Genomic DNA, 27,345 nt, shown 5'->3' with positions numbered 1-27,345 from the left:
CATCCAATTTACTTTGAAATTTGTGAGAGCATCGGTCCGCCTACCAATGGTTTGCAGCTCTGGAGCACAAATCATACATACCGAATTTTCAGTCGGCAGTGGCGGCCATGCACTCATATCTGTGGATTCTTCTTCGGCCTTCGGTTCATGGCTTAGTAAGCGCAGGAGCATATTTTGCACCCATTTCGCGGCCAAAGGCAAATGCCATCACGGCTCAACCAAGCGTATATAAGGCCCAGGCTCCGGGCAAAAACCCTATTTTCCAGAAATCCATATTCCGCGGACCTGTTGAAGCCACATATCTATTCCATTATTCTGACCTCAAAAAGTGCTGCGGCTGTTCTGCTCGTCTGACCCTGCTCTCCAGAATTACTAGAACCTTCTACTCCATTGCCACCCGACAGACGTCCCGGGTCCACAAGAGCCACTCAAAAATCAGAACAAAACAAAGCAGAAATAAGCAAGCCAGCCTCTCCTCATCCAAAAAAAAGCTTTCCAAACAAGTTTTCCCCCATCAGGCCGGCCATTCTTGCCAACACCATCAGTTTTCGCCTGCTCCACATCACGTCGCGCACTTCCAGGGCCGCACCATCAAATGTCATCCACTGTCCCCACAAATCAGACCGGCCAGTTTGGCAAGGAAACATCCACGCACCACCTCCTCATGAGTGCACTTGAGCGGGCCCACGATGACCAGGGTATCATGGACTTGGGCAAAAACTGCGCCTTTTGCCACCGCTTGGATTTCCTACCGTTCCACTGCGAGTTTTGCAAAGGCACCTACTGTTCGGCCCACCGCACTTTGGACAACCATGAGTGTGTGGGCCGGCGCCAAAAAAACGCACCGAAAACAGCGGGCATCGACCGGGCATCAAACGGGCCCTCGGCTGCATCGTTATTTCCCGATCGGGCCAGACACCAGAAATTGCTAGATGCCCTGTTGGAGTCGCTGGGCACAGCGCCGGCACGTGACAGGAAGACACCGCTCATGAAACTCACCAAGTTCCTCCACTTACAGAAGTTGAGGCGGGACGCCAAAAAGAAATCGTCGTTTTTCGGCAAGCTGGCCAGCAGGGCCGTGAGCGCCACTGCGGAAGTGGCCAAGATCAAGAAGTCCGCCAAAGGCCCGGCGTCCGTGAACGCAGCCGATCGTGTTTTTATGTGGGTGCTCTATGTTAATCGAAACGAGGAGGAGCTCGAGCAGATATCGGTAGAGACGGAGCGCAGGGCTGTGTGGGTGCTGAAAATGTGGTCTGTGGGCCGTGCGCTCGACTCCATTGCCGAAACAATGAACATCATGAACCACAACAACGCCACGCAGCAGAGTGGCGAGCGCTTGAATTTGTTCAAAGCCGAGAAGGACGAGCCGGTGGTGCTAGCGGCAAGTGCCAAGGTCAGCACAAGCATTCCGAATGGAGCCACGTTGTACTTGGTCAAGGGTGCCATGTAGGCTGGATTAGGGCCTGAGTCCACGGGTTGGACCACGCACTTTTTGGTTCTGAAGACACGGGCTTTGAGTCTCTGGAGTCCCTGGACTCTGGGGTTTTGAGGAGCCCAGATTTGGGTTTTGGCAGACCAGGGCCCCGGACCTCCCGTTCCGTGGGAAACGCGAGCATCGAGCATTGGATCAGGGTAGCATGGCTAGCTCGCCGCGCTGTGCGCTGTTCTCAGAAAGGGTGGAATGGGACTGCAAGTCGGTGTCTGTGATTGACATATCATTCACCGCAGATGCGTCTGATATCCTTCTGCCGGCCGCCGAACGCGTGTTGCTATGGAGGCGTCTGTTGCTATGGAGACACCACGCATATTCAGGTGGAGAACCCTGGTTGGGAAGCGCTCGTATGAATGAACTGGTGTCGGACCGCAACGTCACAATACGACGGCGCATTGCGTTTTGCTCGGAAACCCCACTATTGTGCGAGGCCCTGCTTTTTCCTACGGGCCATGGGCTTCAGTGTAAAATCCCCCACGGCCTAGTTGCCGCACACTGATCCTCATCAAGCGCACCGTGACTGTCCAAATGCCAAGCCGTCAATGCATGGTCTTGTGGCATGTCTCCGTAACAGCATCCGCAACATAGTTATAGATGCATTCGCAATTATGAAGTGGATCACGAACGGAGCCTCTCTGCGGTGCATTGACATGGTCCGTCAGCATCGGCTTAATCGCTCTTTAATATAGTGCGACCCCACTGCCCAATCTGCCATACGATACTAAGACAACCACTCCATAGAAAGCAGAAAGCAGTATCATGTCAAAAACAGCCCAGCTGGATTCAGCAGCCAGGCGGTCTCCGCTCCCCTTTCCAAAAAAACAAAAAAAAAAAAAATGTTCTGTTCTTGGGAACTTACCACGTCCAGCTTGATGATTGGCCCGGGGAACCAGACGGTCACATGACCACTGCATTCGTGGGCCATCCATAATACGGTCGCCATCAGGACCAGCTCTATTCACAAAATAAAAGCAATTCTGCTCCGACCCGGGCCGGTTTTCCCATGTAGTCCTCGGTCCGCCGAAATCTCGTGATCGTACATCGGGCCCCAGTCTGGCTCTACGCACACCTCTGAAGCTGCGCACCAAAGCACATCGAACCTCAGCCAGTAGTTTTTTGCCGCAATCCGCCATGGGCTTTCCCGTCCACCCCTACCTCAAAAGAACGTTGGTGGCAGTCACGTGGCTCCCCGTAGCGTTCACGGTGTTTGATCACGTGCTCCTGCCGTGCCAGGTGTCGGGCTTCTCGATGGCCCCCACCTTCAACCCAGGCACAGAAAGCACGGCCAAGGACGTGGTGCTTATCCGGAAATACAACTTGAAATGGCCCACTTCGCTCGAGCGGGGCGACGTGGTGATGTTCCGCTCGCCCGAGGACCCCGAAAAACTCGTCACCAAACGCGTGGTGGGGCTCCAGGGCGACGTGATTATTCCCCGGGACAGCCTGTACCCCAAAAAACAGGCGCTCGTTCCCCGCAATCATCTCTGGGTGGAGGGCGACAATGCCTTCCATCTGGTAGACTCCAATAAGTTCGGGCCGATCAGCCAGGGCCTTGTTGTGGGGAAGGTCATGGGCATCGTCTGGCCCTTGCTGAGAGCCGGCTCGGATATATCTGGCGGTGCCCGGAACGGCTTTCTGCAGGGGCCCGAGACTCCTGAAAGCGTCTGAGGGTCTTCTTCCAGCAGGGTGTACGGAGAGGTTGGGCATTGGTGTCTGGTTCAATAGCATTGACTTGTTGTTTCTCCGAATAGCATTCACTTGTTGTTTTCCAGAATAGCTTCAACTGTTGTTTTTCTGAAGAGCTTCAACTGTTGTTCCTCAGAATAGCTTCAACTGTTGTTTTTCAGAATAGCATCAACTGTTGTTTCTCAGAATAGCATTAACTGTTGTTTTTCAGAATAGCATCAACTGTTGTTTCTCAGAATAGCTTCAACTGTTGTTTCCCCTCCTAGCTTCAACTTGTTCCCCGTCTAGCTTCAACGCATTATTTCTCCGAATAATGTAGGGATCCACCCGCGGCTCCTGGACCACGCAATCGTACCAGTGCTCTCGCTTAAGCCGGTACAGACGTGTGACCTTCTCCTCCAAAATCATGTTCTTGTCCCGGCACTCGCTGCCGTACAAGTCGTTGCGGCATTTGTAAAGGGGCGTCCACACCCCGAAAAAGGGGCGGAACACCCAGTCACCATACACCCGTGATGTGAGTCCCTTCGGGTACTCTCTGAGGAGAACGGCCTGGAACTCCCGAGGAACATATGCGGCTTCGCCCTCGAAGGCCGTTGGTCGGAGGGGCCCTAGCTCATCGAGCCGGTGGAAATGCAGGTCCTTGCAATTATACAAGTGGCGGCTTTCCCAGCACTTTTGCTCGCGCGCCTCAAGCTCCAGGTGGATGCTGTGTATCATGTCGCCTGGTGCCATGTGCGCCGACTGGAGGAGATCGCGGTAATCCGGCTGGAAAAGCGCATGGAGCCGGCTGGCTGCTTGACGCTGCGTTTCTCCTGCTTGCTGATAAGTGGGGCTGATGGCCAAGGCCGTGATGTCCACGTAAATACCCGTGTCTGTGTCTATAAACCGTGCGTCTATCACGTTGTTGCCGTCTTGGGGTACCCTGGTTCTGTAGTGCGGACTCACATCTAGAAAATACAGATGAACGCTAGCGATGTCTGGGTCGTCGCAGAGGTCAACGACCAAAGACTGGTTGTACAGCCGGGCCATCTTCTCGATGCTTTCATAGGTCGTTTGCACGTCCATATCTTGGTCCCAGGGCAAGCTCATGCCGTTCCAGTACCAGCCTAGTAACGTGCCGTGCGCGAGCCACGTCTTCAATTTGGCAGACCTGGAGAAACGGAGCCACGCTTTGGCTAGCCGATGTAGCACCACCTTGCGCTCGTAGTCCGACAATTTCGTGGTCCTGAAGAATCGCCAGTCGTAGTGGAAGCCAATGTGGGTTCCTGCAAGCTCGGCTTCATGAAAGTACTTTCCTGGAGGAACTGAGCAGTTTGGTGTTGATTGGAGTGCCAATTCAGACTGTGATGTAGACGCACACCCACGATCAACGTTGGTTATTTCTGGATCAAAGTCGTCGGGCGACAAGCTTGTTCCAATATCTTCACCCTGTTCATGAGGCAATGATGCGGGAAGCGCCTTTTCGGCTTTTGTGTCGTTCATTATTTTTTTGAGCCTAGCGAGCTGTTCGACGATGGATATTTGCCGTGGCTCGGGGTTTTCCTCCAAGTAGTCACGAACCATGCAAGCTAAAGTGTCCTTAGTGCCGCCATTGCTCGTGGTAAGGACCAAGCTCGGCAAGGCAGAAGAGGTTAGTTCCAGTATCCCAAGAAAAATAAGTCTAGACGGGTTCTGCTGGCTATAATACAAGTAATTGGCTCCGACGTATTTCCTGACCGGCGCAGATAACGGCGCATCGACGGGTCCTGAGATTTCCACCGGGGGCCCCTTTGCCCGTAAAGAGTCTCTACAAACGGATTCAAGCGATGTTTGATCATATGGCCCCATGAATAAAAACAGGCAGTTTGCCAAGGTTCCAGAGAGCGATTGGAAGTCGGGGCTCAAGGAAATGCCCAAGAGCGCGTCGCACAGAAACGGCAAGCCAAATTCTGGCTCGAGAAACGTCGTGTTCTGTAGTTGTGAGGAAATCCGACTCACCCATAGTGCTGGAAGCACCCGTGGATCATAGTCGTAGTTTCTGTATATTTGCGTCCACTCGTCCTGTGTCAGGCCGCTCAGATTTGTAGCATTGGGCATCCTTATTGATGGAAGAATAGACACGCCTAGATGCAGATGGACTTGTTCCCAGAAATTCTGTACATCAAGGTTTGACATGGATTCACTGGACAGGCCATACAAAACACGCACTACATACACCAAGGACAGTAAAAAAGCCACGGCCCCCGAAACAGCAACGCCCGCTTTCGCGTACCCGAATTCCATGTCAAGAGCCAATCAACAGTAAAACAAGGGAGTTTAGGTCTGATTAAACAATAGTGAATTGGGACAAGCTTTGCTGGTCCTTATTGGTACGCGTCTTCGCGTCATTTCGCATGAGTGCGGCTGCGTAGTTGCAAAAAAAAAGGCGTAACTGCAATAAACAAATTGGAGCAGCAGCATATCCAGATAGCAAATGAAAGAAGGTCACAGTGGTGGCGTTGCTGCGAGCGTGCGCAAGTCGCAGGCAGCTCGCTGATCTATGTTCTAATGTATCATATTATTAGAGGTGGCATTTATTAGCAACACTGTTCATTTCATGAAGCAGACGGAAGTCTCAAACACCTACTAATACCGGCCAGCATCTAGCTTGTGGAACACTGTGGCGCTCAGATCAGAACTTGGCGATAAGTTGAAAGCAACACCCGTCACTTTTGCCTATAGTGTGCTTTTTAGTCCGCTTCAAGTCTATTGAAATGCGCAAGTGAGCCACATATCCCAGCCTAGGCTTTTGGCCCATGGTGTAATCCATCATGTGATGTCTCCAGCCGGGACATCGTGACACACACTGAATCTCCGCCACACAAACGTTATCTGTCAACTTCCTCAGAGATCGGCAGCAAAAGCTTCCACAATATATCGATGTACTACAAACACGTCACCGAACGTCGCGTAGTAGCTCAATGCCACAGAGATGTAGCCTCACAAACAACTCCTTGTCGCCAGCCAACTCCACTAGGCTCCGCGGCATGTTTTTCAGGCGCCGCAAATACCGCTCATTGTCAAGGCTCTCGATTTTCGCCTGGTCTCGCACGGCCTCGACCTTGGTCTGCAAAAATGCAATCATTTCAGAGATATAACTGGACACGAAATGCCACCGTTCCAAGAGACGGGTTTCCGAGTCACACAAAACCAAAAACGCGTACTTGCGCTCGGCTCCGCGGGCATGTAGATCTGGAATGCTGAACACCTTGCTGAGGCAGAAACCGTTGGTGGCGTCCCCATAGAAAAGCGGTTTCAGTGGGTCGGCCGTGGCCTCTACGGACAAGCATTTCATCACTAGTTTCATAAGAGACGTGTAGAGCCGTGGGGACTGGGGGTACTTGGTGGAAATGTAGCATTGTGGGCTTGCGCCATATTCTTGTGCGCTGGCTTCTCCGTGCAAAGAGCCACTTCTCTTTAAACTGGGGTCTGTTTTGGAAGGCGCCCCCGTAGAGCGCCCGCCCACATCCGTCACTATATTAGTGGCGTCTTTGGGTAATATTAGGGCACAGCTTTCACACAGGGAAAGAGTTGATGTCAGCATGGGGCCCGTGCTTGTCTGTCGCTGGGTGCATATAATGGTGGAGGGCCCGTGGATTTCACAGAAATGGGCCAAGCAGACCACGAAGCGGGGCGACGGCATTCTGTGTCGCTTGTGAGAGTGGCTCTTGGTGCTTTCCCAGGTTTGTATCCAGTTTGCCGGGAACAGATTGCTTCTGTCGAGAATCTGGTGCTGCAGCTCCAAAATTTGTCAGGATAAGAGTTTACGGAATAGTGTGAATAGTGAGGCTCTGAGTCTACCTGCGCGTCAGGCAAACTGTATGTATATACAGTTGAGTTGGGATGCTACTTTTAGTTCATTACTGGAAACCCACGCAGTCTCAGGCCCAGTATGCACAGGATGTCCGGCTCTTCCCCGGAGATGGGTGGGGACGTATGTCAATCGAGGTCCCCATGTTGTAATTAAAGCAGACCAGTTTCCACTTTCAGGATGGTTTCGTGGAGATCCAAAAGGAGCTATTTAGGGAGAAGAGACTCGGCTTGAAAACAATAAATAGCCAATGCGCCAAACCTTTAATTTAACCAAGACTCTGTTTTCGCACCGAAATGAATCTCATCTTTGAAATGAATCTCATCTGCTGGAACAACAACACTTCACTGAATTCCAGAGCAAAACACCCGCCTTCTCTTCTTTCGCTGAAGCTGCTCTAGATAACCAAGACACCACCAGCCCGGGTCGCGTCCGGCTCTCGAATCTACAGCCATGCCAGCAACTAGCATTTGCCGTCTGATGATGCACCGGCCAATATGTGGGAGGCACGGGTCTTGGGGCGCGACCCTCTATCAGTAGCGATAACTTGCACTCTGTTCTACAGATCGGTGGAACCAGGAAACAGAAGTCTGGTTTTCTCATTTTCGCCCGGACAAAGTCGAAGCCAATGGCTGGCCCGCGCCTCCCGAATCTAGAATCCCTCCGACTCGTGAATGTGCAGCTCCGGCCCGCTGGCTTTCCTGCCTTTGCGCAGGCTTTCTTCACTCTTCACTATATGCCTGAGGATGCTGGTAATGAATCTGTGGCCCCACAAGAGGGCCATCTGCTGCCGGTGGCGAGCCCCGAGATTCTGGCCAATCTTCTCTATGTGAGTGAGACGATCAGTGCAAATACCCGGATGAATTTCGGCGTGGTTTCGCTTCCTGCCATGCCCCAGCAGAGCTTTCGAGCACGGGTCAATGTCTGGGTTTCTACAAACGAGGAATCGGTCAAATATCGCCTTTTCTACGATTTGAAGGCGGATGTGCGGAATCTCGTGCCGCTCGCAGATATATCGCAGGACACACACGACAACGGGCTTTCTGCCAACGCCATAGTGTGGCAATTCGAAGGCCAAGCATACTGTTTACCGGCCCATCTAGAGAGCGCCCCAGCCAAAAGTGTGGCTGGCCGAGCGGAAACGGCGCCTGCCCCCAAGCGTCGAGAAAAACAGGCAAAACCCTCGTACACTGTGGACGATGTCCGGCACATGAGCAGCCTTATCAGGGGTGTTCGTGATTTCGATGACATCAAAACCGCAACGTCCACAGAGATCGATACTCTTGTGGCCAGAAACGTGCTGCGTCCATTCAGGCGGGACCGCTTGGTCCACTGGCTTCCGCAGTTGGAAAAACTCATTGCAAAGCAGGAGACCGCGAATGAGAACTTGGAATCTCGCATTCTCGCCACGCGCAACATTGTCAAAGAAAGAGCCCGGCTTATCCAGGACGACTTCCCGTGCTACAAAAGCCTTCTCGAGGAAAAACAAGCAATTGTGGCCTCGCAGGTTGCATCCTTGCATGACTCGCTTGAGCACTCGGTCTTCCCCCACATTCTCTCTTCCATGCGTCGCATAGTCTCCGAGGTGATCCACGCGTTTCCCATCGAAATGGCCGAAAACTCCACCCATCATTCAATCTCTGGCATAGAGTTCCCGTCCTCGATTGCCGAGATCCTCGACGTGTGTTACAATGGGGAGCCCAAACTCCACCCTGTTTCCATTCCTAATCCACTCGATGGCATGGCCCATGTTTACTCTTCGCTGGTCGACTGCATAAATGCCGGGCTTTCCGAAATCGTTGCGCTTTTGAATATGCTCTCGTCGGTCACGGGGGTGTCCTTGAAGTATCAAATGACATATGCCGGGTCCAGGAGCTTTTTGGTGGAGCATCTTTCTCCGCAGCAAGTGGTGTCGAATAATAGAGCCACGCCCGTGGCAATGCACGTGTCCACAACTGTCACCTATCCGCTCTATTATGATATCGAGCAATCGGGGAAGATGCTGGACGGTCTTGTGGGGACGGATGGCAAGAAGTACCCAAGAAACGTCCGTTTTGAGCGCGGGCTAGCACTTTTGAACCGCAACTTAAGCTTCTTCATCTCAGACATTGCTGACCTATATTCACAATACAATGGAGACACCAAAACAGGCAAGTCAATCATACAAAGCATTCCTTTAGACTGCTTAGACCACTTTCTAGGGAACATTCATTACCTAATGCTTTTCATCACTGCGCCGCTTCAGTGAGCCACTTTTGTGTTCTTGGCATTGTGCACTGATAGAGGACGGGTACCGTCACTCAAACGTGCATCAACCAGCGGGATGAAATTTTCCAAGTTCTGTGCCAAATGACTCGTATGACCTGAAAAATCAAATAAGCTATCTTGGCACCTGCTTCTGACTCCGTCACGGGGAAGATTCCAACAATGATGACTATCGTCTGTTTTGTATTCAATCAGCCCAGAAAATTGCAGCCACGGCACCAGGTTTCACTTTATAACCAGTAGCCGTCTATCAGCTTGTATGTTTTATTGTCAAATGCGAAATGCCTGCTTTTATAGACCAAGAGTATTATGTTTGAAGCCCAATGGGTCTTCGTAATCTAAATACATGTAGCAAGTAATGTAAGGAAATAAAATGACATTCATTTGAGAAAATATTGGTGGTGGTGTAAAATTTGATTCATGTCGAAAGACCAAACAGATATATTCTCTGAACTTAATGCGGAATCTTGTTCCTTAATGCGTGCAATCCTTTGAAGTAAATTATGAGATTTCAGCGCGAAGCATACAGGTACCTTCAGCCAACTCTAAATCCATTAATCAGTGTGACAAAGAATGGCAGGATGTATGAGTACCGATTACGCGTTTCTGACCTAGACCTTGGAAGCCACCTCCATGGTCATTCACGATTTGAGCCCGAAACAACAACACAACTCAGACAGAAGGCTGTCTCGTCTTGTAGTTGCTCAGAAATTCCTTAAACCAGTCTGAATGTTTCAAGATAGCAAAGCGCCTCCGGCAAGACACAAATTGCGTCTTGAGAAGTGAACCTTATAGACGGGCGTCTTCTTCGTGAAGTAGGCGGTCAAATGGTCAGCAGTTGCAATGATTTCTTTTCTGTTAGTCTTTTCTGCAGGCTTCTTTGTACCGTCATTGGCATTGGTCATACCATTCCGACCCTCATTTCCCGAAATAGCCTCCGGCAAAGGGCCTGAATCAGAGGTGTTGCGCTTGACGTCCCAAACACGCACAGTATTGTCAGCTCCACCACTAACGAGTACACTTCCATCACGGGAAAAAGACAATGAGTAAATGGAGCTGCGTCCATGGCCTCTCATCGTCTTCATTCGCCTTCCCGATCCAATGTCCCATATATTAACCATGCTGTCTTCGCCTGCACTGGCTAGCCATCTTCCATCAGGCGAAACAGCAATACAATTGACAGCACCGGTGTGACCCATGAATATTCTCACCGCATTACCCGTTTGTACGTCCCACATGCGACAAGTCTTGTCTGACAGGCCTGTGAAGACGTAATTGGAGTTTGGGTGGAACTCAACGCAATCCACGTCATTGATGTGGCCGGCGAAAATTCGCAATGGGTATATATGATCCGTGGCCCATAATCTTGCAGTTTGATCGTGAGAGGCAGTTGCAAAGTAGTGTCCCAACGGGGAAAATTTGACATCCCAAACTGGCAGGTTATGCCCTTTGTAAGACACAAGAGCGGTGTAGGTATCGAGAGACCAAAGTCTCACAGTCTTGTCTTCCGACGCAGACACCAAGTACTTATTGTCCGGAGAAAACGACATTCCGTATACGGGCCCGCTGTGGCCAATCAACTTACGGGAGTTGTCATTATTGTGGGGGTCGCGCTTCAAGAGCGACTTCAATGGGCGGCCGTCTAGACTCCAGAGCTTGATGTAGCTGTCCTGAAAACCGCCAGCTGCCAAGTTCGAGTCCTGGTTGAATTCTAGGCAGGTGAGGTCGTTGTTCGTATTGTGGAACGTGTACATGCACACGGATGGGGCGCTAGCCTGAATTGCGCCCAATTTTATTTTGGAGCGGGAGTCTTCCACGGCCAAGATCATGCGCTTGATGTCACTGGCGTCCTTCATGGGCAACGGGAGGGAGTCTGGCGCGGGCGAGTCCTTCTCGGCCGCAGTCATTTCCTCGAACTCCTGGACGAGGGACTTGCCGTTGACGGGCGGCGAGCTCTCGTCCTTGACCTTCAACTCGGCCTCGAGCTCTTTCTCGACGTCCGGGTCGAGGGGCATTTTGCCCAAGGACACAGACTGCTCGTTGAACTTTTCGATCTCGTTGGTGCTGGCGAGATAGCCCGGGATGCCTTCGGTGGGGTCGGCCTCGCCTTCCTGGGCGATTCGGTCGGGCTTCGTGGTGGCGATGATGGGGTTGAGGTACTGGTTGATGATGCGGATCAAGACCGCACCGCCCACGGCCTCGTTCTCATGAAGGAAGTAGAGCAACAAGTTCATGGTGGTCTTGGACACGAGGATGCGGTACTTGTTGGAGCGGTAGGCCTGGGCCAACGGGTTCTCGCGGAGGTGCTGGGGCAAGGAGATGCCGCCCAACAGGCGCACCTCCAAGCCGTGGAGAATGCGGTGGTCCGCGCAGAACTTGTCGTAGAACACCTTGGCGTCCGCGGCATAGCCCTTGGCCACGAGCTCGAGGTAGCAGTGCACGAACAAAGGGTACATCAAGCGCGCCAACTCGGGCTTGTACAAGTCCAAGGACGACTCCACCCAGCCACGCAACACGCGGTACGCGCGCGAGTAGTTCTCCGGGTCGTTCTCGCGGCGGTACTTCTCCTCCTCGTCGCGCAACATGCGGAGCTCGCGCTCCTTGGCCAACTGCAGCTCGCGGTCCTTGGTCTCGCGCAACTCACGCTCCGTGGTCACCACGCGCTCGCGCAAGTCACGCAACTCGCTTTCCAGCCGCGGGTAGCGCGCCGAGCCGCCCGTGGGCGGCCGCAGAATCTCCCCTGGCCCGGCCATCGGGGTCACTGCCGGAGTCACTGCAGGCCCGGCCGGCGTCGCCAGGTTGAGGCTCTCCATGCGGAACATGGCCTCCGTTTTGTGGAAGCCCTTTTTGTTGAGGTACTCCATGACGATGCGGTTGAGATCCGCCTGTGTGTATTGCTGCTGGCCGGCTCTTGGCGGCGGCTGTTTGGCGGGCTGGCCCGGCGCCAGGGGGGCCGCAACCGGCGCGGAAGCGGCGCCTGTGTTTGTGGAGCCGGCACCTGCATTTGCAGCTTGCGAAGGCGCCGCCGTGGCGGCCTGTGGCGGCTGTGAGTTGGGCGTGGAGTTCAGCGCCATTTGTGGACCGAGTGGGGGCGCTATTTCGGCCGGAAAAAAAGGAGAGGGCGAGTTTTTTCGCACGCTGGCGGGTCAGGTCGTCCGCAGGGGGCTAGGGTGGGTGTGGATGGCCGCGGTCCACGATGGTGTGGGTGGATATGAGGGAAGGAAGAAGGAGTTTGGCGCCTTGAAGAGGTGTTTTGAGTGCACGGTTCGCGCTGGAGTTTTTGGTGAGCACACGACCGCCGCCGACCAAGACGCGCCAGTGTTTGATATGGGTTGGCCCTTGATGGTTTGAACCTTTCTTTTATTTGTTCTGGCTGTCCGTTTGTGTTTCTCGGTTTGGGATAGCTTTGGGATTGGTGTCCCGTTTAGTTCCGCTCGGCTGGTGTCTGCAGCTTCATGTCAAGTTCAGGAATGAGCCTCGCGGATAATTGCTTGTTGGTATATTAGAATCCGAATCCCATACCAATTGTACCATGGATAAATATAACCGTCATGATGATAAAAAAAATTCAGTTGTAAAGCATAGAATAGGGGTATGTGAAAAGAAGGAGAAATTAGAAACTCGAAAAGATTACTACAATGGAGTAAATTATGTGTTGAATGCAAGATAAAATTGAAGATGCCTAAACCACCAACTTATCATAATGGTTGACTGGGTGGTTTTTCAAATGCTGATGGCTCTGTGCGTTTAATGAAAAGCAGTCCGAGTACTTTTCTTTCGTCAAGTCTCTTCATACCCGTGGAGCGTATGTAGTGCAATCGGTGTGACATCGATAGGCTTGTAAAGCAGGTGAAGAACTCTTTACTAGCAGCTCTCGGAGATTTGATTTTATGAAAAATGAATCGCAACACGCCTCGCATATACTCTCTCACTACACTGCCCAGTGCGGCCCCACAGACCTGAACTAACGTTTGTTCTCTGGTACCCGTTAAAGAAACATCAAACTAAGGGACGGCATATAACAATGGCTGGACTGCATTGGGAATGGGTCCATACGACTCAAAATTAAACAAATGAGGGCGCTGAAATCCTTCCTTGCCATGACGGTCAAGGTGTAAATCGCATATATGTCATTCATGGTCAAATAAACCTGGGCTCGGATCTCGGCTCATTAAAAAAATTGTGGGTGTGTACAGGGTAGGGGCCCGTGCAATGGTCAGGGGTTTCTCGTAAGTTCTCGCTCCTGTCTCGGGAAATACATGTGCTTCTTTGAAAGAAGAAAAACACTACATTCTATTTCGAGATGATGAATAATACTCACGGCCCCAAAAAAGAAAACAGCCATACCTCCAGTTACATTCACCAAGGCGGCCTTCCAGACTCCAACCGGCAATCGAACTGCCTTGGCCCACCTGGTCCGAACTTCGATTCTGATAATCCCGCGAATGCGCAAGGTGAATCAAAGAAGAGTAGAGAGGACATCAACGATGGATAAATTTCAGTCAATGAAAGGCTAAGAAGAAGAGAAAAGATGCAATTGAAAAAGAGAACGGAAAAGAAAAACGGCAAGACATGGGCGCAAGCATCAAAGCCAAACTCAAAGTCACTTATGAGGAAAGGCAACGTGTTGAACGAGGGACGTGTACCTGCAGACAAGATTAAGGGGAGTCACCATACCCAAAAGCCCCAGAAGAAGCACCCAGGAAGACATGTGAGTGGCATTAAAGAAGAGATTGTGGATGAAGTCTCAAATTTATCGATAAAAGAGATTGACAGTGATAAAGAAAATGTAACCGGAGAACTGGATCTTGAATTTCTTCTCAGTGAAGGAAAGAAAGGCATGCAGAAGATAGTGTTCAGGAACAAAGCCTATCATCAAAGAAACCAATTTAGAGCATTGATGGACTCAGCCCCTCAAGAGATATAAGTGGCACTTCTCAATGAAATTCCGAACAATCTGCAGACTCACCGGCTTGACATAGTTAACGACTTCCAGCTCACACCCCTGGAAATCAAAAAACTGTTCTTACTCGAAATCACCAACAGCCTTGAGAAAACAAAGCTGAAGCTCCTCTCCACGAGGGAGAAGATGAAGAAAGCTTTTGATGCACAAATCAATATGAGAGAGACGAACATTGATTCGACCAATGAGGAGTTACAGGAAATAATCGAGACGACATAAGCACGCTGTTACGAAACGCTTGATAGTACCGTCATGGAATACGTGACTTACAAAGCAATGGAACACATCAGGATTGCCCACGGAAAAGCATATTTCCCTATAGTGGATACCAATGAAACATGCAACCACCTTAGAGACTTGGAAGTGGATACTCATAATATTTTGATGCCCGCCGAGATCAAAAGACTGATCGATGATATGTTGATTCATCAAGAGATTGCTTTTGACGCAGACCAAGACAAGCTCTTCTCTTTTGTGAAAAATAATCAAAGTCACGGTAGACTTCTTTATACCAACATCACGTATTGGCCAATGAAAAATCCTCAAGAATATTACGAAGATTTTTTTCTTGATTCCTCGGACAGAATCTTGAAATTCAAGTCCAGGAACTTGGGAAACCGCTCAGGGAAAACGGAGGCACATGTGTTGATTAAACTCGGGCTGGACAAAATTCCACCACGTAAGAGCACAGTGGGACACATGAAAGACTACCTTATAAGAACATCCCAAACAAAGAATCTTGCAGCTGCAATAGTTGCTAAATTGGAAAAAAGTCTCAGAGACTTTGAAAATGTCAACCCAAGGGAAGATAATCCGGCCATGAAGAGAGCTAGAACCGGAACAGAACGCACGTTGAATAAATTTCAACAACTAGTGAAATATCGCAACAACGCCATAAGAGAGCTTGACAATAAGCCTGACCACATGCCATGTAACGATCGTTACGACATGACCAGTAAAGTCCTTTTCAACATGCAATACGGTCAAACCTGAAACTCCACACTTACAAAGTCATGTCTTCAGAGGGTAAACCTGGGACAAATCTGAAACAGGTAAAAGCAGGTGTCACAAAAAGTGGTGTTATGTTGAGCAGGGAGGAGCCTCGATCATGTCATTGAGGAGATATGTTGTGGTTTATTTCGCAGATTGATGAAAACTCACCTACTCGATATAACAGTACGATCAATTATGGGCTTATCAGCAGAGTATATCGTTTGTCGTACTGATAGGGCTGCTATGTGTGGGAAGCATGCAGTTCTGTGGTTACTATGCGCCGTTCCATAATTTGATGTTTCTTAAAAGAAAATACCACGGTGCATTGTTTCCCGTCAATACAACTTTAGCTAAGCTCCGTAGGGCCATACTGAGTAGTGTAGTATAAGATCATATGCGGAATCGTGCTGCAATCTTCTTTTCAAAAACAATTTTTGGACCAGTCAAATCGAGCTACACTCAATTTGCACCCAGTCCCAAAAATTGAGAAAAATGAATTGTTTCAGGCCATAACTCCAAAAAAGTGCTAGAGGCACTCTACTAGCCTGGAGGGCATTCTGTACTGAGAGTTTTCAAATGTCATCCTGTTCAATCAAAGCTAGCCTATTGCAGACCATTATAAGTTGGATGAATTTTGGAGCTCCAGTTTTTCAGTTCTGTTGCATTTTGAAGAGACTCGAATGTTTGGGACTTGATAACAAGAGGCAAATATAGGAAGATTACTTTGACGTGTCAATTGCTACAAACTCGAAGCAAAGCTTCTTTGTTTGTTAAAGCTAACATGACTGACGATTCGAATCAAGCGATTCGTTCTATGAGCATTCTGAGATCTGATAGTTCTGAAGAGACGAAAAACAGGATTGTTGCAAATGGCATCATCAATGAATCGTAGTGGCTCCGTTTTCGTGTTTGCCAGTATGCCAATTGAAATTGTACGAATTGACTTAAATTTGCTTCTGGTTCACCTGTCACATGATTGCAATCCACAGTCTCACTAGTGAAAGTTCCATGTTTTGCTCTTCGGGTCATAACTATCATCTCCGACACAGATCAGCATGCGGTGTAAGAAATGAATGTTTGGAAGTTTATGAGTATTATAAACCCCATCGCCCTTTCAGACCTGTCACGTCGAGGATCGGAATATTGGTTTGGCCGTGTCCCACGGCCCTTGCAATTCGTTCTTGTACTTCTGCAAGAACAAGAAATACAGCGGGAGTCCAAACAGTACAAACGCCACACTCACAAGGTAGCCCAAGGCAAAAACAAAGCCGTGGACAAAATACAACATCGTGGACACAAGCACACATACCAAAGCCATGCCCAAGTAGTGGATACGCGGAAAATGCTGACGCAAGCGAAAGTCAAACACGGGCATGAGCACACACACCTCAAGTGAAAACATGAGATACGAAAACGCTGCCATTGACAGCAGGAGCCGCGAGGCTAGCACTATTGCGTTGGCAAACGATAGGTTAGTTGAGACCACGGATTTGTACAGTGATGCTGGGTCTAGTCCATAATCGTGATACACGACGTTGACACAGGTGAGGATGAACGAAAGCGCCCACACTGAATCCAGCGACGACGACCGGGTCAAGGATCGGAGCGTGGGGGAAAATATAAGCAAGAGCATTGTGATCACCGCGTACAGCTTCAAGTGGCGGCGCCCAGAAGCGCTACTGGCGTCCGTAGCTAGCAAAACGAGAGACACGGCAGATGACGCTACGGTGGGGATTCTGGCGCCCCATAGAGACGAGTATATGGCAGAGAAGTTCACGTTGGCTAGAAGCAAAAGCAGCCCGTAGAGGGCCACGAGCGAAAAGTCGTTGAACAACTTGAAGTATGAGTACTGCGCCACGGTGGTGTTTCGCTTGAGCTGGTCTAGAAACGACACGTGGGTGTAGTTGTCGGGGAAAGGCTGCCGAAGATATAGGAGTTTCCTCCATGTATGAGCGGCAGAGATGGTTCCCGGCAGATGGAACATGGCCCTGTCACCGTGATTTTTTTGGGGGTCTGTTTTCAATGCCATGGCCTTGGTCTTTGGTCGAAGAGCCGGGATTTAGTTGGCGTGTGGCCGGTGTTGCGCTGTCCGCAAAGGCGTATACTCAAACGTGCTTGGGTGACGGGGCCTCCAATGTATAAGTTCTGGGGCCGCAGTATAAGTTGGGGCCACAGTATGAGTTCTGGGCCCGCGCGCCCAGGCCAGGCCCCCCGTCTCTCGGGCCTAGTGCCATAAATGCCATGCGGCCAAAAGACACCACTGACGGCCAAAAACAACATTGTCTTTGCTCCCTCCTTTTCTTGACGTGCTATGATAAGATCTGCCCCGCCATACCAATATTATGCTCCAATCAACCCAAGATGGCGGGCCTCAAAATACCGTCTACCCAGCCGGCCCCAATTTCCCTCGCCCGCGGGCGCGGATCTTAGGGCCGGCCCTAGAACCACGTCACGTTTACCCAGTGTGCACCCAAACTCAGTACGTGCTTTCTTGGCCTATATAAACTCTTGTTTTCGGTAGTTTCACCTTGGTTCTCCAAAAAGGCCAGTTAGCTCAACAGACATTCCATTGGCCACTGCTCCAGATGTCTCTTCCCAGTGGGCTGCTGGCTGAAATGCCATCCCGAACTCGCCGCTCAGGCAGCGATATGATAACAAGCACATCCGACGGGTCTGCGCGGAGTGTCTTGACCGTAGACAGGCTTCCAATAGCAAGGGCCAGCGTGGCTGCGCTGGACAAGCTCTGGACACAGATCGATGTGTTGGACGATGTCAAGGCCATGGCCGAAGAAGTGGACCGCACCGGTGGTTTTTTCACCGACGACTTCTCGATTTCATTGGCCCAGCTCAAGAGCTCACAGTCGCGGCTTCTCGAGGTGATTTCCAGGCACCAGGCGCTGAGCGACCGGGCCAGGGAACAGCGCCGCCAGCTGGCCAAGGAACACTCGGAACTTGTCAGTGTGGATGAAGAAGACATCCTCCAACAGCAGGAACGCACACGGAAACGCATGAGTGACTTTTTCTCGGCAACAGCGGCGCCGCTGGTCGAGACGGCGCAGTCGCGTGATTTCGACGAGCTCAATGAATATGCGCTGGAGGTCAGAGACAGCCTTGGGGAGGTAAGCGAGAAGATGCGTGACTTTGATCTGGTGACGAAGAAGTTGTGGTAGTGCTTCTGCTTGTGCGAGATATGCCTGCGTGGAGTTTTGCTTGCTGATTGTCTGTCTTGACTCTGATTCCTTTATGAGTGTCTCCGTGGCTTTTTGCATGCCAGTTGTCTGTCTTGACTCTGATTCCTTTTTGAGTGTCTGCGTGGAGTTTTGCTTGCCAGTTGTCTGTCTTGACTCTGATTCCTTTTTTGAGTGTCTGCGTGGAGTTTTGCTTGCCAATTGTCTGCCTTGACTCTGATTCCTTTTTGAGTGTCTGCGTGGAGTTTTGCTTGCCAGTTGTCTGTCTTGACTCTGATTCCTTTATGAGTGTCTGCTTGGCTTCTTGCTCCTTGGATCTGCTTGCTTGAATCTGCTTGTTTTTATGTTGGTAACTCCAGGTTTTGCTCGCGTGGGCTTGGAAGTTCAGAAGGCCATTGTGGCTCCTTGATTGAGGGTTGTGAGGGATGGTAGCCCAAAGCGTGCTGGGGACATATGCCCGATTTCTTCAAAACACACGCTTGTGAATGCCCATCCATGTTTCGGCTCTACGGTGTGAGGTTTTGATGCTGGCTCGGATTGCCATCGACAGTCGTTTCACCTGTTGCACTTGGTGCAGAAATAACTGCAGGCGTTGCTTGCTCATACATGTGGCTCATTGAAACGACTTCAGAACATGTGGCGATGGTCGTGATATTCACATGCATCTAGAGGCACTCCAGTACATTCTAAGATTTTGGATCATCTCCGGCTGCATCAGGCAATTCTTGAGGTTCAAAGGCCTCTTTGATCTAGGCACAAAGAAACGAAAAGATACCCTGGTTTCCAGTAGAATACTCAAAGACAAGCTTTCTTGGCCCGCAAAAGCTAGCCCTGGGTATATTCTCGTGTAGGGGTTTTGTTGGTTCAGGAAAAACAACTTCTCATCCCTATTAGGGAATACAAGGGCTTGTTTGGATGGAAACCTTCGTCAGAACCAGCTATGACAATGCCTGAGCACCCGGCAATTCCAGTCGCGTGTAAGCTTTTCTTCAGACTCTTCAGAAGAAGCCTGCCATTATCTACTGAATTGATCGTCTATGTTTAGACGTCTGTAACTTCAGGAAAAGACCTTGTACGGAGCGCACGAGCATCATTTTCTTCAGGAGCCAGCAAGCACATACCCAGTATACTAATGAGTACCAGGTTGCATCATCCACAATGCGAGAGAATCAACAAGAAGAACGCCCGGGCTATATCACTTATAAACAAATGTCAAAAAGATTGCGGCACCACAATTTCGCATATGGCCTCCCACTGCACTAATCAGTGTGGCCCTACGGAGCTTTACTAGCGTTGATCGGACGGGAAACAGTGTGTTCTCCGTGGTATGGCTGCAACCGGAGGTAAAAAATTTAGTGGTCTCACAATATACATTCTAACTTGAAAATATTCGTCCGACAAACCAGTTGCATCGTTTTTCTTTCATTTTTTTGTTTCTACAAAAGATTTTTCGGGTTCCCAGTGGCTCTTGTCTTTGAATTATACACCACAAGATGCCGAAAACGGAGAAGTAAGCTTTCTAAGTTCTCTTCGACCTTCTGAGCGGAAGCGACTCCCACAACAGACTTATCCTAGTTTGTCGAAGTACTTTTCATGCGTGACAAGAGGATCACCCGGGCTGTGATGAACGAAGATAAATTTTCCCTTTTTTATACAAGGTACGTGTTAGAAGTTTTAAGATAGTACTAAGTTGTTATGTTCCTCAAACAGATGGATTCAACACATCCGCAGGGAGCCGTTCTGGTCCCCTGATGTGGGGTGTTTCTCTGAAAAGTTGACACTCAGAGGAGCCGATTGCGTCTTAAGGCATTTTGCCATATTATCTGTGACCACAGACCCTTCGAAAGATAGCTCACGGGTCAATGATAGATTTCAAGTCATTGAAAAAAAATATATTGCAAAAGCCGCATCCTCTACAAGTATTTCAAGGTTGGTATCGGGCCTACACTCGTAGATTGTATCACAGACCAGCTATATTTTCTCTTCAAAATCTGGCTTCCTGTGCCGCATACGACTTCCGGTCGTTCCACACCTATCGACAGTGTTCCATACAGTGCTCAAACATTGACTCAAATGACTCCTTTGTGTTTTCTTTCATTATGACCTAGTAAACACTGCGAAGCTCATGGTCATGAGGGATTTGACCTTGTTTGAAGAATGTTTGCGTGGCGGCCCAATTCCCTCAAATGATTTGCACCCAACTTTTCCCAGCCAAAGCCAAAGACATTATCCGTTTTTGTACTTGGTCTGGGAAAATACAAGTTTTTTCAAAAAATCTTGTGAATGTCTGAGGGCTCTCGTCCCAATTCATTCGTGGACTGGACCTCAATTGCCGTTCTGGAGCGCAAGCTCAGCCCAGTTTAAGCGGGGCGCAGGCAAAAGCTACGATCTCATTTGACCTTGGAATACAGCAGATTTTTCGAACCAATCCAAATCAGCAATTCACAGAAACAAGACCGAGCTAGTGTTGGACTGCATGTTATCTGCCAAGCTACTGAGCCCCAGGCTCCACTACTGACAACGTCCTTCCTTCAGTTCCTGTTGGTACCAGCCTTGTGGCCCAATTTTGCCGGGACGCGACACATTGATATTATATGGCAGGTTCATTTCCACGAGGCTTCCAGAATGAAGATCCTCTTTGCGCTGAAAACGGAGAGTAGGATACGAGGCCCATGATCAGAAGTAAAGGGATGTCAGAAAAAAGGGCTTCTCACCAGGAGGCCAGGACCATGGGTGACCATGATTCATTTGAGCTAGATCCTTCCGAAAAACAGGGCAATGAGTGGCTCAGAACCCGGAGGTCTCTCTAAGCGCATACGCTGTACACAGCGCGGGAATGGCGCCAGCGTTGGGTTTTTCCGGGCAACACTTGCCAAAAAATGGGACGGTGTATTCATGCGCGAGTGATCCGGCCTGCAAAGGGCTTAATTTGTGGGGCCCGATACGACTACGAGGTTTGCTGTCTGTTGAGCCACTGGGGCCAGTATGCAAGAGGACAGGCACTGAGAACATACATCTGGCACAAAACATACATCTGGCACAGAACAAATATCTGGCACAAAACATAGATCCCGCACTGCCAACATACATCTCGTATACGAGGCGGCCGGTGTTTTTGAGCCACGCACGCCACTTTTAACACGTGGACTGGGGTAATTTGGCTATGCACCCCAAAGTGAGGACGCGAGGGAAAGGCCCGCCCAATGCGGCGTGGGCTGCCGGAGAGCTGCGGAAATTAGAGTATTTTTTGGGTGGCCTTATTTTTCCGGCGAGCGGCTCGCGAGCAGCCGAAAGCGGGCGGCGCCCAATGCGGAAAGCAAGCGCGGGTCGGCATGATGGCAATACTGAGCAGGGTGGGGACGTTTTCTGGGACTAAGATGTTGATAGCAGTAGGAGAAGTGGGAAGATGGGGAAATAGAAATAGGGAAATAGGAAAAAAGAGAAACTAAGGGGAAATGTAGAGGCTATCAATTGGAGAGTACACAAATGTAGAGATGATTGTGTTAAATGTTGACAATATGGACGAGCATAGAGACAGATATAGAGGAGCAAGTACAGAGCGCGATAGGCGAACCAAGGCAAACATAGTGGCAAATATCCAGGGAGATATAGTGGCTTGTGTCGGGAATTCTAAATGAAGATCTCGAGACACATATAGACAAGTATAGTGACGAGTGCAAGTATAGTGACGGTATAGTGACGAATGAAGTGACAGTATAGTGACGGTATAGTGACGAATGAAGTGACAGTATAGTGACGGTATAGTGACGAATATAGTGACAGTATAGTGACAGTATAGTGACGAATGCAGTGAAGACTGTAGTGGCGACTCTAGTGACAATTGTAGTGACGATTATAGTGACGACTATAGTCAAGAATATAGTGACAAATGTAGCGACGAATATAGTGACGAATGTAGCGACGAATATAATGAAGAATATAGTGACGAATAAAGTGACGAATTTAGTGAAAAATATAGTGACGAATGCAGTGACGAATGTAGTGACGACTATAGTGACGAATATAATGAAGAATATAGTGACAAACGTAGTGACGAGTGAAGTGACGACGATAGTGAAGGATATAGTGCCGAATATAGTGCAAATGCAGTGACGACCCTACTGACGACTCTACTGACGACTCGTGACAAATCAAATACAGTGAATGTAGAAAATATCCAGCCAATACAGGAACCGACCGAGAAAACATCATTTAAAAAAAAAAAAAAAACACTATAAATAAAACACAAAAGACATCATCGACAACAACCCCCAAACCGGACGAACGAGGCAAACGGCCAAAGACAAGCAGCACTACGGACAGTGGCCCCAAACGGTCAGAAGCCTCCTCCGTTCAGAAAAAGTGACCATTCCCAGACCACGTCTACGAAAGTCTTTACAAATTCCCACACCATTTCTAGGATGACCATTTGCACCCATCCAGTTCCCCACCTCACCCCCAGTTCCCCACCGCGGCCGCTCGATTCCCGGCCGCGCCCGCTTGGTTGCTTTTTAGGTTTCGTGCCGGCCCTCTGCGCGCACCGCGCTGCGTCATGCGGTTACCGGTGCGCACACGATGCTCGCTTGGGCGCACGGTGCATTATAAAGCCGGAAAAATCCCCTCCGGTTTCGCCGACCCGCAGACACCCTATAAAACCCAAGTCCAAACGTCACATCCCGACACGACACGTCACGTCTCATCACGACACATCACATCACATCACAGCACATCACAGCACAATGGTCAGATTGGGACCCAAGGCTCCGCAGCACAGAAAGGGCACGTTCACCGACGTGCCGCAGGCCCTCCTCGACGAGGTCCATGCGTTGGAAGACCTCTTCCACGTGTCCGGCGACAAGTTGAAGCAGATCACGGAGCACTTTGTGGGCGAGTTGGACAAGGGCTTGTCCACGGCCGGCGGCAACATCCCCATGATCCCCGGGTGGGTGCTTGACTTCCCCACCGGAAACGAGACCGGCGACTACTTGGCCATCGACTTGGGCGGCACCAACTTGCGGGTGGTGTTGGTGCGGTTGCTCGGGCAGTCCAAGTTCGACACCACGCAGTCCAAGTACGCGTTGCCCCTGACCATGCGCGAGGCCGCCGCGGACGAGTTGTGGGGCTTCATCGCGTCGTGCTTGCAGCGCTTCGTGCACGAGCTCTTCCCGCAGGGCGTGGCGCAGCCGTTGCCCCTCGGGTTCACGTTCTCGTACCCGGCGTCGCAGGACAGCATCACGCAGGGCGTGTTGCAGCGGTGGACCAAGGGCTTCAACATCCCGGGCGTGGAGGGCCACGACGTGGTGCCCATGTTGCAGGCGGCCATCGAGAAGTTGCAGGTGCCGGTGCAGGTGGTGGCGTTGATCAACGACACCACGGGCACGCTCGTGGCGTCCATGTACGCGGACGCGGAGACCAAGATGGGGCTCATTTTCGGCACCGGCGTCAACGGCGCGTACTTCGACGAGTGCGGCGCCATCCCCAAGTTGCAGGGCCGCTTGTGCGACGACGTGTGTGCGGCCACGCCCATGGCCATCAACTGCGAGTACGGGCTGTTTGACAACGAGCACGCGGTGTTGCCGCGGCTCGCGTACGACGAGCAGATCGACGCGGAGTCGCCGCGGCCCGGCCAGCAGGCGTTCGAGAAGATGATCCTGGGCTACTACCTCGGCGAGGTGTTGCGCTTGGTGTTGCTCGACTTGGCGGCCGGCAAGCAGAAGATGTTTGCGGGCCAGGACTTGGCGCGCTTGCGCGAGCCGTACGTGATGGACACGTCGTTCCCGTCGCGCATCGAGCAGGACCCCTACGAGAACTTGTCGGACGTGCGCGAGTTGTTTGCGGCGCAGTTGGGCATTGCCACCACGGCCGCGGAGCGCAAGGTGGTGCGGCGCGTGGCCGAGTTGATTGGCGAGCGCTCCGCGCGCTTGGCCGTGTGCGGCATTGCGGCCATTTGCAAGAAGCGTGGCTACGAGACGGCGCACTGTGCGGCGGACGGCTCGGTGTACGAGAAGTACCCGGGCTTCAAGGAGCGCGCGGCGCGGGCCTTGCGCGACATCTTCGACTGGCCGGCGGGCGAGCCGGACCCGGTGGTGATTGTGCCTGCGGAGGACGGTTCGGGCGTGGGCGCGGCGGTGATTGCGGCCTTGACCGAGAAGCGCTTGCGCGAGGGCCAGAGCGTGGGCGTGCGCCCGGCGTAGCGGGCCGCCGGCCAGCGTTGCAAGTCGGGGAGGGACTAGAATGGAAGATGGGGGGAGTATAGAAGATGGACTAGAATAGACGATGTGTGGAACGTTGAGGAATGTAGAGGAGGGGGAGATACTAGAGTGGAGGATAGAGGGAGATGGGTTGGTGGAGTAGAGGATTGGAAGATGTGGCGGAAGGGTTAAGGGAATGTGGGGTGAGATGGAAGATAACATAGTGGAGCAGAATGGAAGATGTGGTGGAAGGGTTAAGGGAATGTGGGGTGAGATGGAAGATAACATAGTGGAGCAGAATGGAAGATGTGGTGGAAGGGTTAAGGGAATGTGGGGTGTGATGGAAGATAACATAGTGGAGCAGAATGGAAGATGTGGCGGAACGAATTTAGGGTGATGGGGAGAGGGGAGCAGATACTAGAGTAGAGCGTGGAAGATAGGTTAGTGGAGTGGGAGAATATGTGGAATGAATGTTGGGTGCGGGAGAGAAGATGGAGGAGAATAGACGATGTCTCGATGGTTGAGAAATGTAAAGGAGGGGGGAGAAGATGGACTAGAATAGACGATGTGTGGAACGTTGAGGAATGTAGAGGAGGGGGAGATACTAGAGTGGAGGATAGAGGGAGATGGGTTGGTGGAGTATGGAAGATGTGCTGGAGAGAGGGGAGATGGAATGGACGATGTGAGTAATGAAGGTAGGGTGAGCGTAATGGTGGAGATAGACTAAAGAATAGACGATGGGTGGAATGAATGTAGGGTGGGGGAAGGGAGACGGAGTAGAATAGAAGAATAGAAGAATAGAAGAATAGAAGAATAGAAGTTGTGGTGCAAGAGTAAGGATCGTACAGTGAGACGAGAGATACTATACGAAACAGAAACTAGAGTAAGAGAGATCAAGACAAGTAGAAAAAGAGAAAGGTTGAAGCTGGTAGATCTGGTAGCGGTGAACAAACAGATATAAACTGAAGGAACGCGCCTTCTTATCTAACGTAAAGGGTCCATGATGAATTTTATCTTAGGGATGTACTGTTTTATCTTAGGGATGTACTGTTTGATATATAAGGTTGTGGAGTAGGAGAAAAGAAGATGTGGTGGAAAGAAGGTAGGGTGAGAGTGAGAGGGGACGGAGTAGAAAATAGACGATGTGTGGAATGAATGTAGGGTGGGGGAGAGAAGATGGAGTAGCATAGACGATGTGTCGATGGTTGAGGAATGTAGAGGAGGGGGAAATACAAGAGTGAAAGATAGAGGGGGGAGATAGGTTGGTGAAATGGAAAATGGAAGATGCAACGATTTTTTTCTTCATCCACTCCAATAAATTTTACAAATCAGCATACACCAACCAGATCATAATTTAAATTCTACTTAAGCACACGTTTTATCGTTTTTATAGATAGTTCCATAATGTGGTACTCAGAAGTTCCATTCCACTTGCTTGTCCTTTACATTTTCATGGTCTGGTTGACTACAGATGGCTCTTCATCTAACTCTAAATACCATTGTTTATAACCTCTAGATTTATCAATCCCATGAGTTTGTCTGTCGGGCTTTTAGTATAGTTTCCCTATCAACGGCTGTTTAATCCTATGACAATAACTATTGTTAATAGCTATATCAGAACTATTATCCGGCTTTATAGCCATTCAAGCGTCATGTTACCCAGCTACTCGAGCTGAAATATATTTGTAGTTTATTACATCAACTAACATTAGTACAGTTATGGATTCGACTATTATCAATAGTCTCAGGGTAACTACGAGCTACTATATCATTTATACGTACAGATTCAATGGATCTACATATGTATCATTTATAAATATAGAATCCTCAGAAGCAGTGGATAGGTGAATATCGCCAAAACGGGATAATAAGTCATCGAATAGGACATGAATATTCCTGTTTAAAAATTAATTGTGACATCACGTTTGTGAAAACTAACGGATAGCTCTTTTGAGGCACGGTTTTTTTTCAATATTCAAGACGTTGTTGACATGATAAAAGTGGATTGGACACGGTATCGGTTGATATTTTGATAAAAAGCAGGGGAGGTGGACTAGAGAATAGACGATGTGTGGAATGAATGTGAGTGAGGGTGAGTAGGTGTGAAACGGGAATAATATGGGAGAGTAAAGTTTGGAAGATTTGGTGGTGGGAGATTAACGAATGTAGAGTGAGAGAGGATATAAGATGGTGGAGTAGAAAACGGAAGATGTGGTGGGGTTGAGAGAATCTAGTGAGAGAGGAGGATATAGTAGAGTAGAAGAATGGAAGAGGTGGGGAAGAAAGGGAGGGGATATAGTGTGAGAGAAGAGAGAAAATAAGATAGTAGAATGACTTGAGGAAATGAAGGTGACAGAAAGATAAGATAAAACAGGGGAAGAGGGTTGGGAGATCTTTTCCTAAGAAACATCATACCATAGGGTGTCACTGGAGGGAGTCATCTCCACCACCAACGAAAAACCATGAAGAAAAACCTGTAATAGATCGCAGCATCTTCTCAAGTGACAAGGCAAGAGCCCAACTCACAATTTTCCGAAAGGATGTGACCGTTGGATAACCTAGTATATAATTACTAGAATGTTCTTATGTACTCGGTGAAAAGAATACAAATAAACTTGATATTAATAGAAATACAAACACAGTTATTCAACAGAAATTTGAAATAAGAGCACTAATAACATTAAATAGTTCATCAACTATAAGTATAACCAATTAAGTCCAATTATGTGGTATATTTA

The 27,345-nt window shown here is 49.9% G+C and overlaps 10 protein-coding genes across 10 annotated transcripts, besides 1 other annotated feature; 6 read left to right on the top strand and 4 right to left on the bottom strand.

The window, feature by feature from the left end:
• Positions 1 to 664: 664 nt before the first annotated feature.
• METBIDRAFT_42303 (uncharacterized protein) lies at positions 665 to 1,450 on the top strand (the record flags this gene model as incomplete). The annotated part of the gene is made up of 1 exon (XM_018857526.1): positions 665 to 1,450. The coding sequence occupies one exon, from the start codon at positions 665 to 667 to the stop codon at positions 1,448 to 1,450; it is 786 nt and encodes a 261-aa protein (XP_018711420.1).
• Positions 1,451 to 2,623: 1,173 nt separating this feature from the next.
• Positions 2,624 to 3,160, top strand: IMP2 (endopeptidase catalytic subunit; the record flags this gene model as incomplete). Its single annotated transcript, XM_018857458.1, has 1 exon — positions 2,624 to 3,160. The coding sequence occupies one exon, from the start codon at positions 2,624 to 2,626 to the stop codon at positions 3,158 to 3,160; it is 537 nt and encodes a 178-aa protein (XP_018711419.1).
• A 393-nt stretch (positions 3,161 to 3,553) lies between these two features.
• Positions 3,554 to 4,477, bottom strand: METBIDRAFT_17064 (uncharacterized protein; the record flags this gene model as incomplete). The annotated part of the gene is made up of 2 exons (XM_018854689.1): positions 3,554 to 3,839; positions 3,921 to 4,477. Coding segments are annotated over 2 exons (843 nt in total), but the record flags the coding sequence as incomplete, so codon positions are not given.
• A 1,615-nt stretch (positions 4,478 to 6,092) lies between these two features.
• Positions 6,093 to 6,839, bottom strand: METBIDRAFT_78035 (uncharacterized protein; the record flags this gene model as incomplete). The annotated part of the gene is made up of 2 exons (XM_018858805.1): positions 6,093 to 6,574; positions 6,659 to 6,839. The coding sequence occupies 2 exons, from the start codon at positions 6,837 to 6,839 to the stop codon at positions 6,093 to 6,095; spliced, it is 663 nt and encodes a 220-aa protein (XP_018711417.1).
• A 536-nt stretch (positions 6,840 to 7,375) lies between these two features.
• Positions 7,376 to 9,645, top strand: METBIDRAFT_31567 (uncharacterized protein). Its single transcript, XM_018855881.1, has one exon. The coding sequence runs from the start codon at positions 7,636 to 7,638 to the stop codon at positions 9,253 to 9,255; it is 1,620 nt and encodes a 539-aa protein (XP_018711416.1). The 5' UTR covers positions 7,376 to 7,635; the 3' UTR covers positions 9,256 to 9,645.
• Positions 9,646 to 9,845: 200 nt separating this feature from the next.
• Positions 9,846 to 12,115, bottom strand: METBIDRAFT_31566 (chromatin modification protein). The gene has a single exon (XM_018855880.1). It carries the CDS (start codon positions 12,092 to 12,094, stop codon positions 10,007 to 10,009), a length of 2,088 nt encoding a protein of 695 aa, XP_018711415.1. The 5' UTR covers positions 12,095 to 12,115; the 3' UTR covers positions 9,846 to 10,006.
• A 2,372-nt stretch (positions 12,116 to 14,487) lies between these two features.
• Positions 14,488 to 15,228, top strand: METBIDRAFT_11509 (uncharacterized protein; the record flags this gene model as incomplete). Its single annotated transcript, XM_018854008.1, has 1 exon — positions 14,488 to 15,228. One exon carries the CDS (start codon positions 14,488 to 14,490, stop codon positions 15,226 to 15,228), a length of 741 nt encoding a protein of 246 aa, XP_018711414.1.
• A 1,123-nt stretch (positions 15,229 to 16,351) lies between these two features.
• On the bottom strand, positions 16,352 to 17,212 carry GPI2 (phosphatidylinositol N-acetylglucosaminyltransferase; the record flags this gene model as incomplete). Its single annotated transcript, XM_018857316.1, has 1 exon — positions 16,352 to 17,212. The coding sequence occupies one exon, from the start codon at positions 17,210 to 17,212 to the stop codon at positions 16,352 to 16,354; it is 861 nt and encodes a 286-aa protein (XP_018711413.1).
• A 664-nt stretch (positions 17,213 to 17,876) lies between these two features.
• METBIDRAFT_41139 (uncharacterized protein) lies at positions 17,877 to 18,398 on the top strand (the record flags this gene model as incomplete). Its single annotated transcript, XM_018857361.1, has 1 exon — positions 17,877 to 18,398. One exon carries the CDS (start codon positions 17,877 to 17,879, stop codon positions 18,396 to 18,398), a length of 522 nt encoding a protein of 173 aa, XP_018711412.1.
• A 1,232-nt stretch (positions 18,399 to 19,630) lies between these two features.
• Positions 19,631 to 19,795: a sequence feature (Protein overlapping with rRNA (METBIDRAFT_41864, OBA20901.1) was converted to a misc_feature.).
• A 3,360-nt stretch (positions 19,796 to 23,155) lies between these two features.
• Positions 23,156 to 24,610, top strand: HXK2 (hexokinase 2; the record flags this gene model as incomplete). The annotated part of the gene is made up of 1 exon (XM_018857385.1): positions 23,156 to 24,610. One exon carries the CDS (start codon positions 23,156 to 23,158, stop codon positions 24,608 to 24,610), a length of 1,455 nt encoding a protein of 484 aa, XP_018711410.1.
• Between the last annotated feature and the right edge of the window lie 2,735 nt (positions 24,611 to 27,345).

The sequence above is a fragment of the Metschnikowia bicuspidata genome (genome assembly GCF_001664035.1).
Source record: "Metschnikowia bicuspidata var. bicuspidata NRRL YB-4993 chromosome Unknown METBIscaffold_3, whole genome shotgun sequence".
NCBI classification, from domain to species: Eukaryota; Fungi; Ascomycota; class Pichiomycetes; order Serinales; family Metschnikowiaceae; genus Metschnikowia; species Metschnikowia bicuspidata.
The sequence above is the reverse complement of the archived record's forward strand: the minus strand, read 5'-3'. Positions and strand labels throughout refer to the sequence as shown.

What these genes read in the sequence shown, in the direction of transcription:
- METBIDRAFT_31567 (XM_018855881.1), top strand. Translation starts at nt 7,636, where the DNA reads ATGGCTGGCCCGCGCCTCCCGAATCTAGAATCCCTCCGACTCGTGAAT.
- METBIDRAFT_31566 (XM_018855880.1), bottom strand. Translation starts at nt 12,094, where the DNA reads ATGTTCCGCATGGAGAGCCTCAACCTGGCGACGCCGGCCGGGCCTGCA.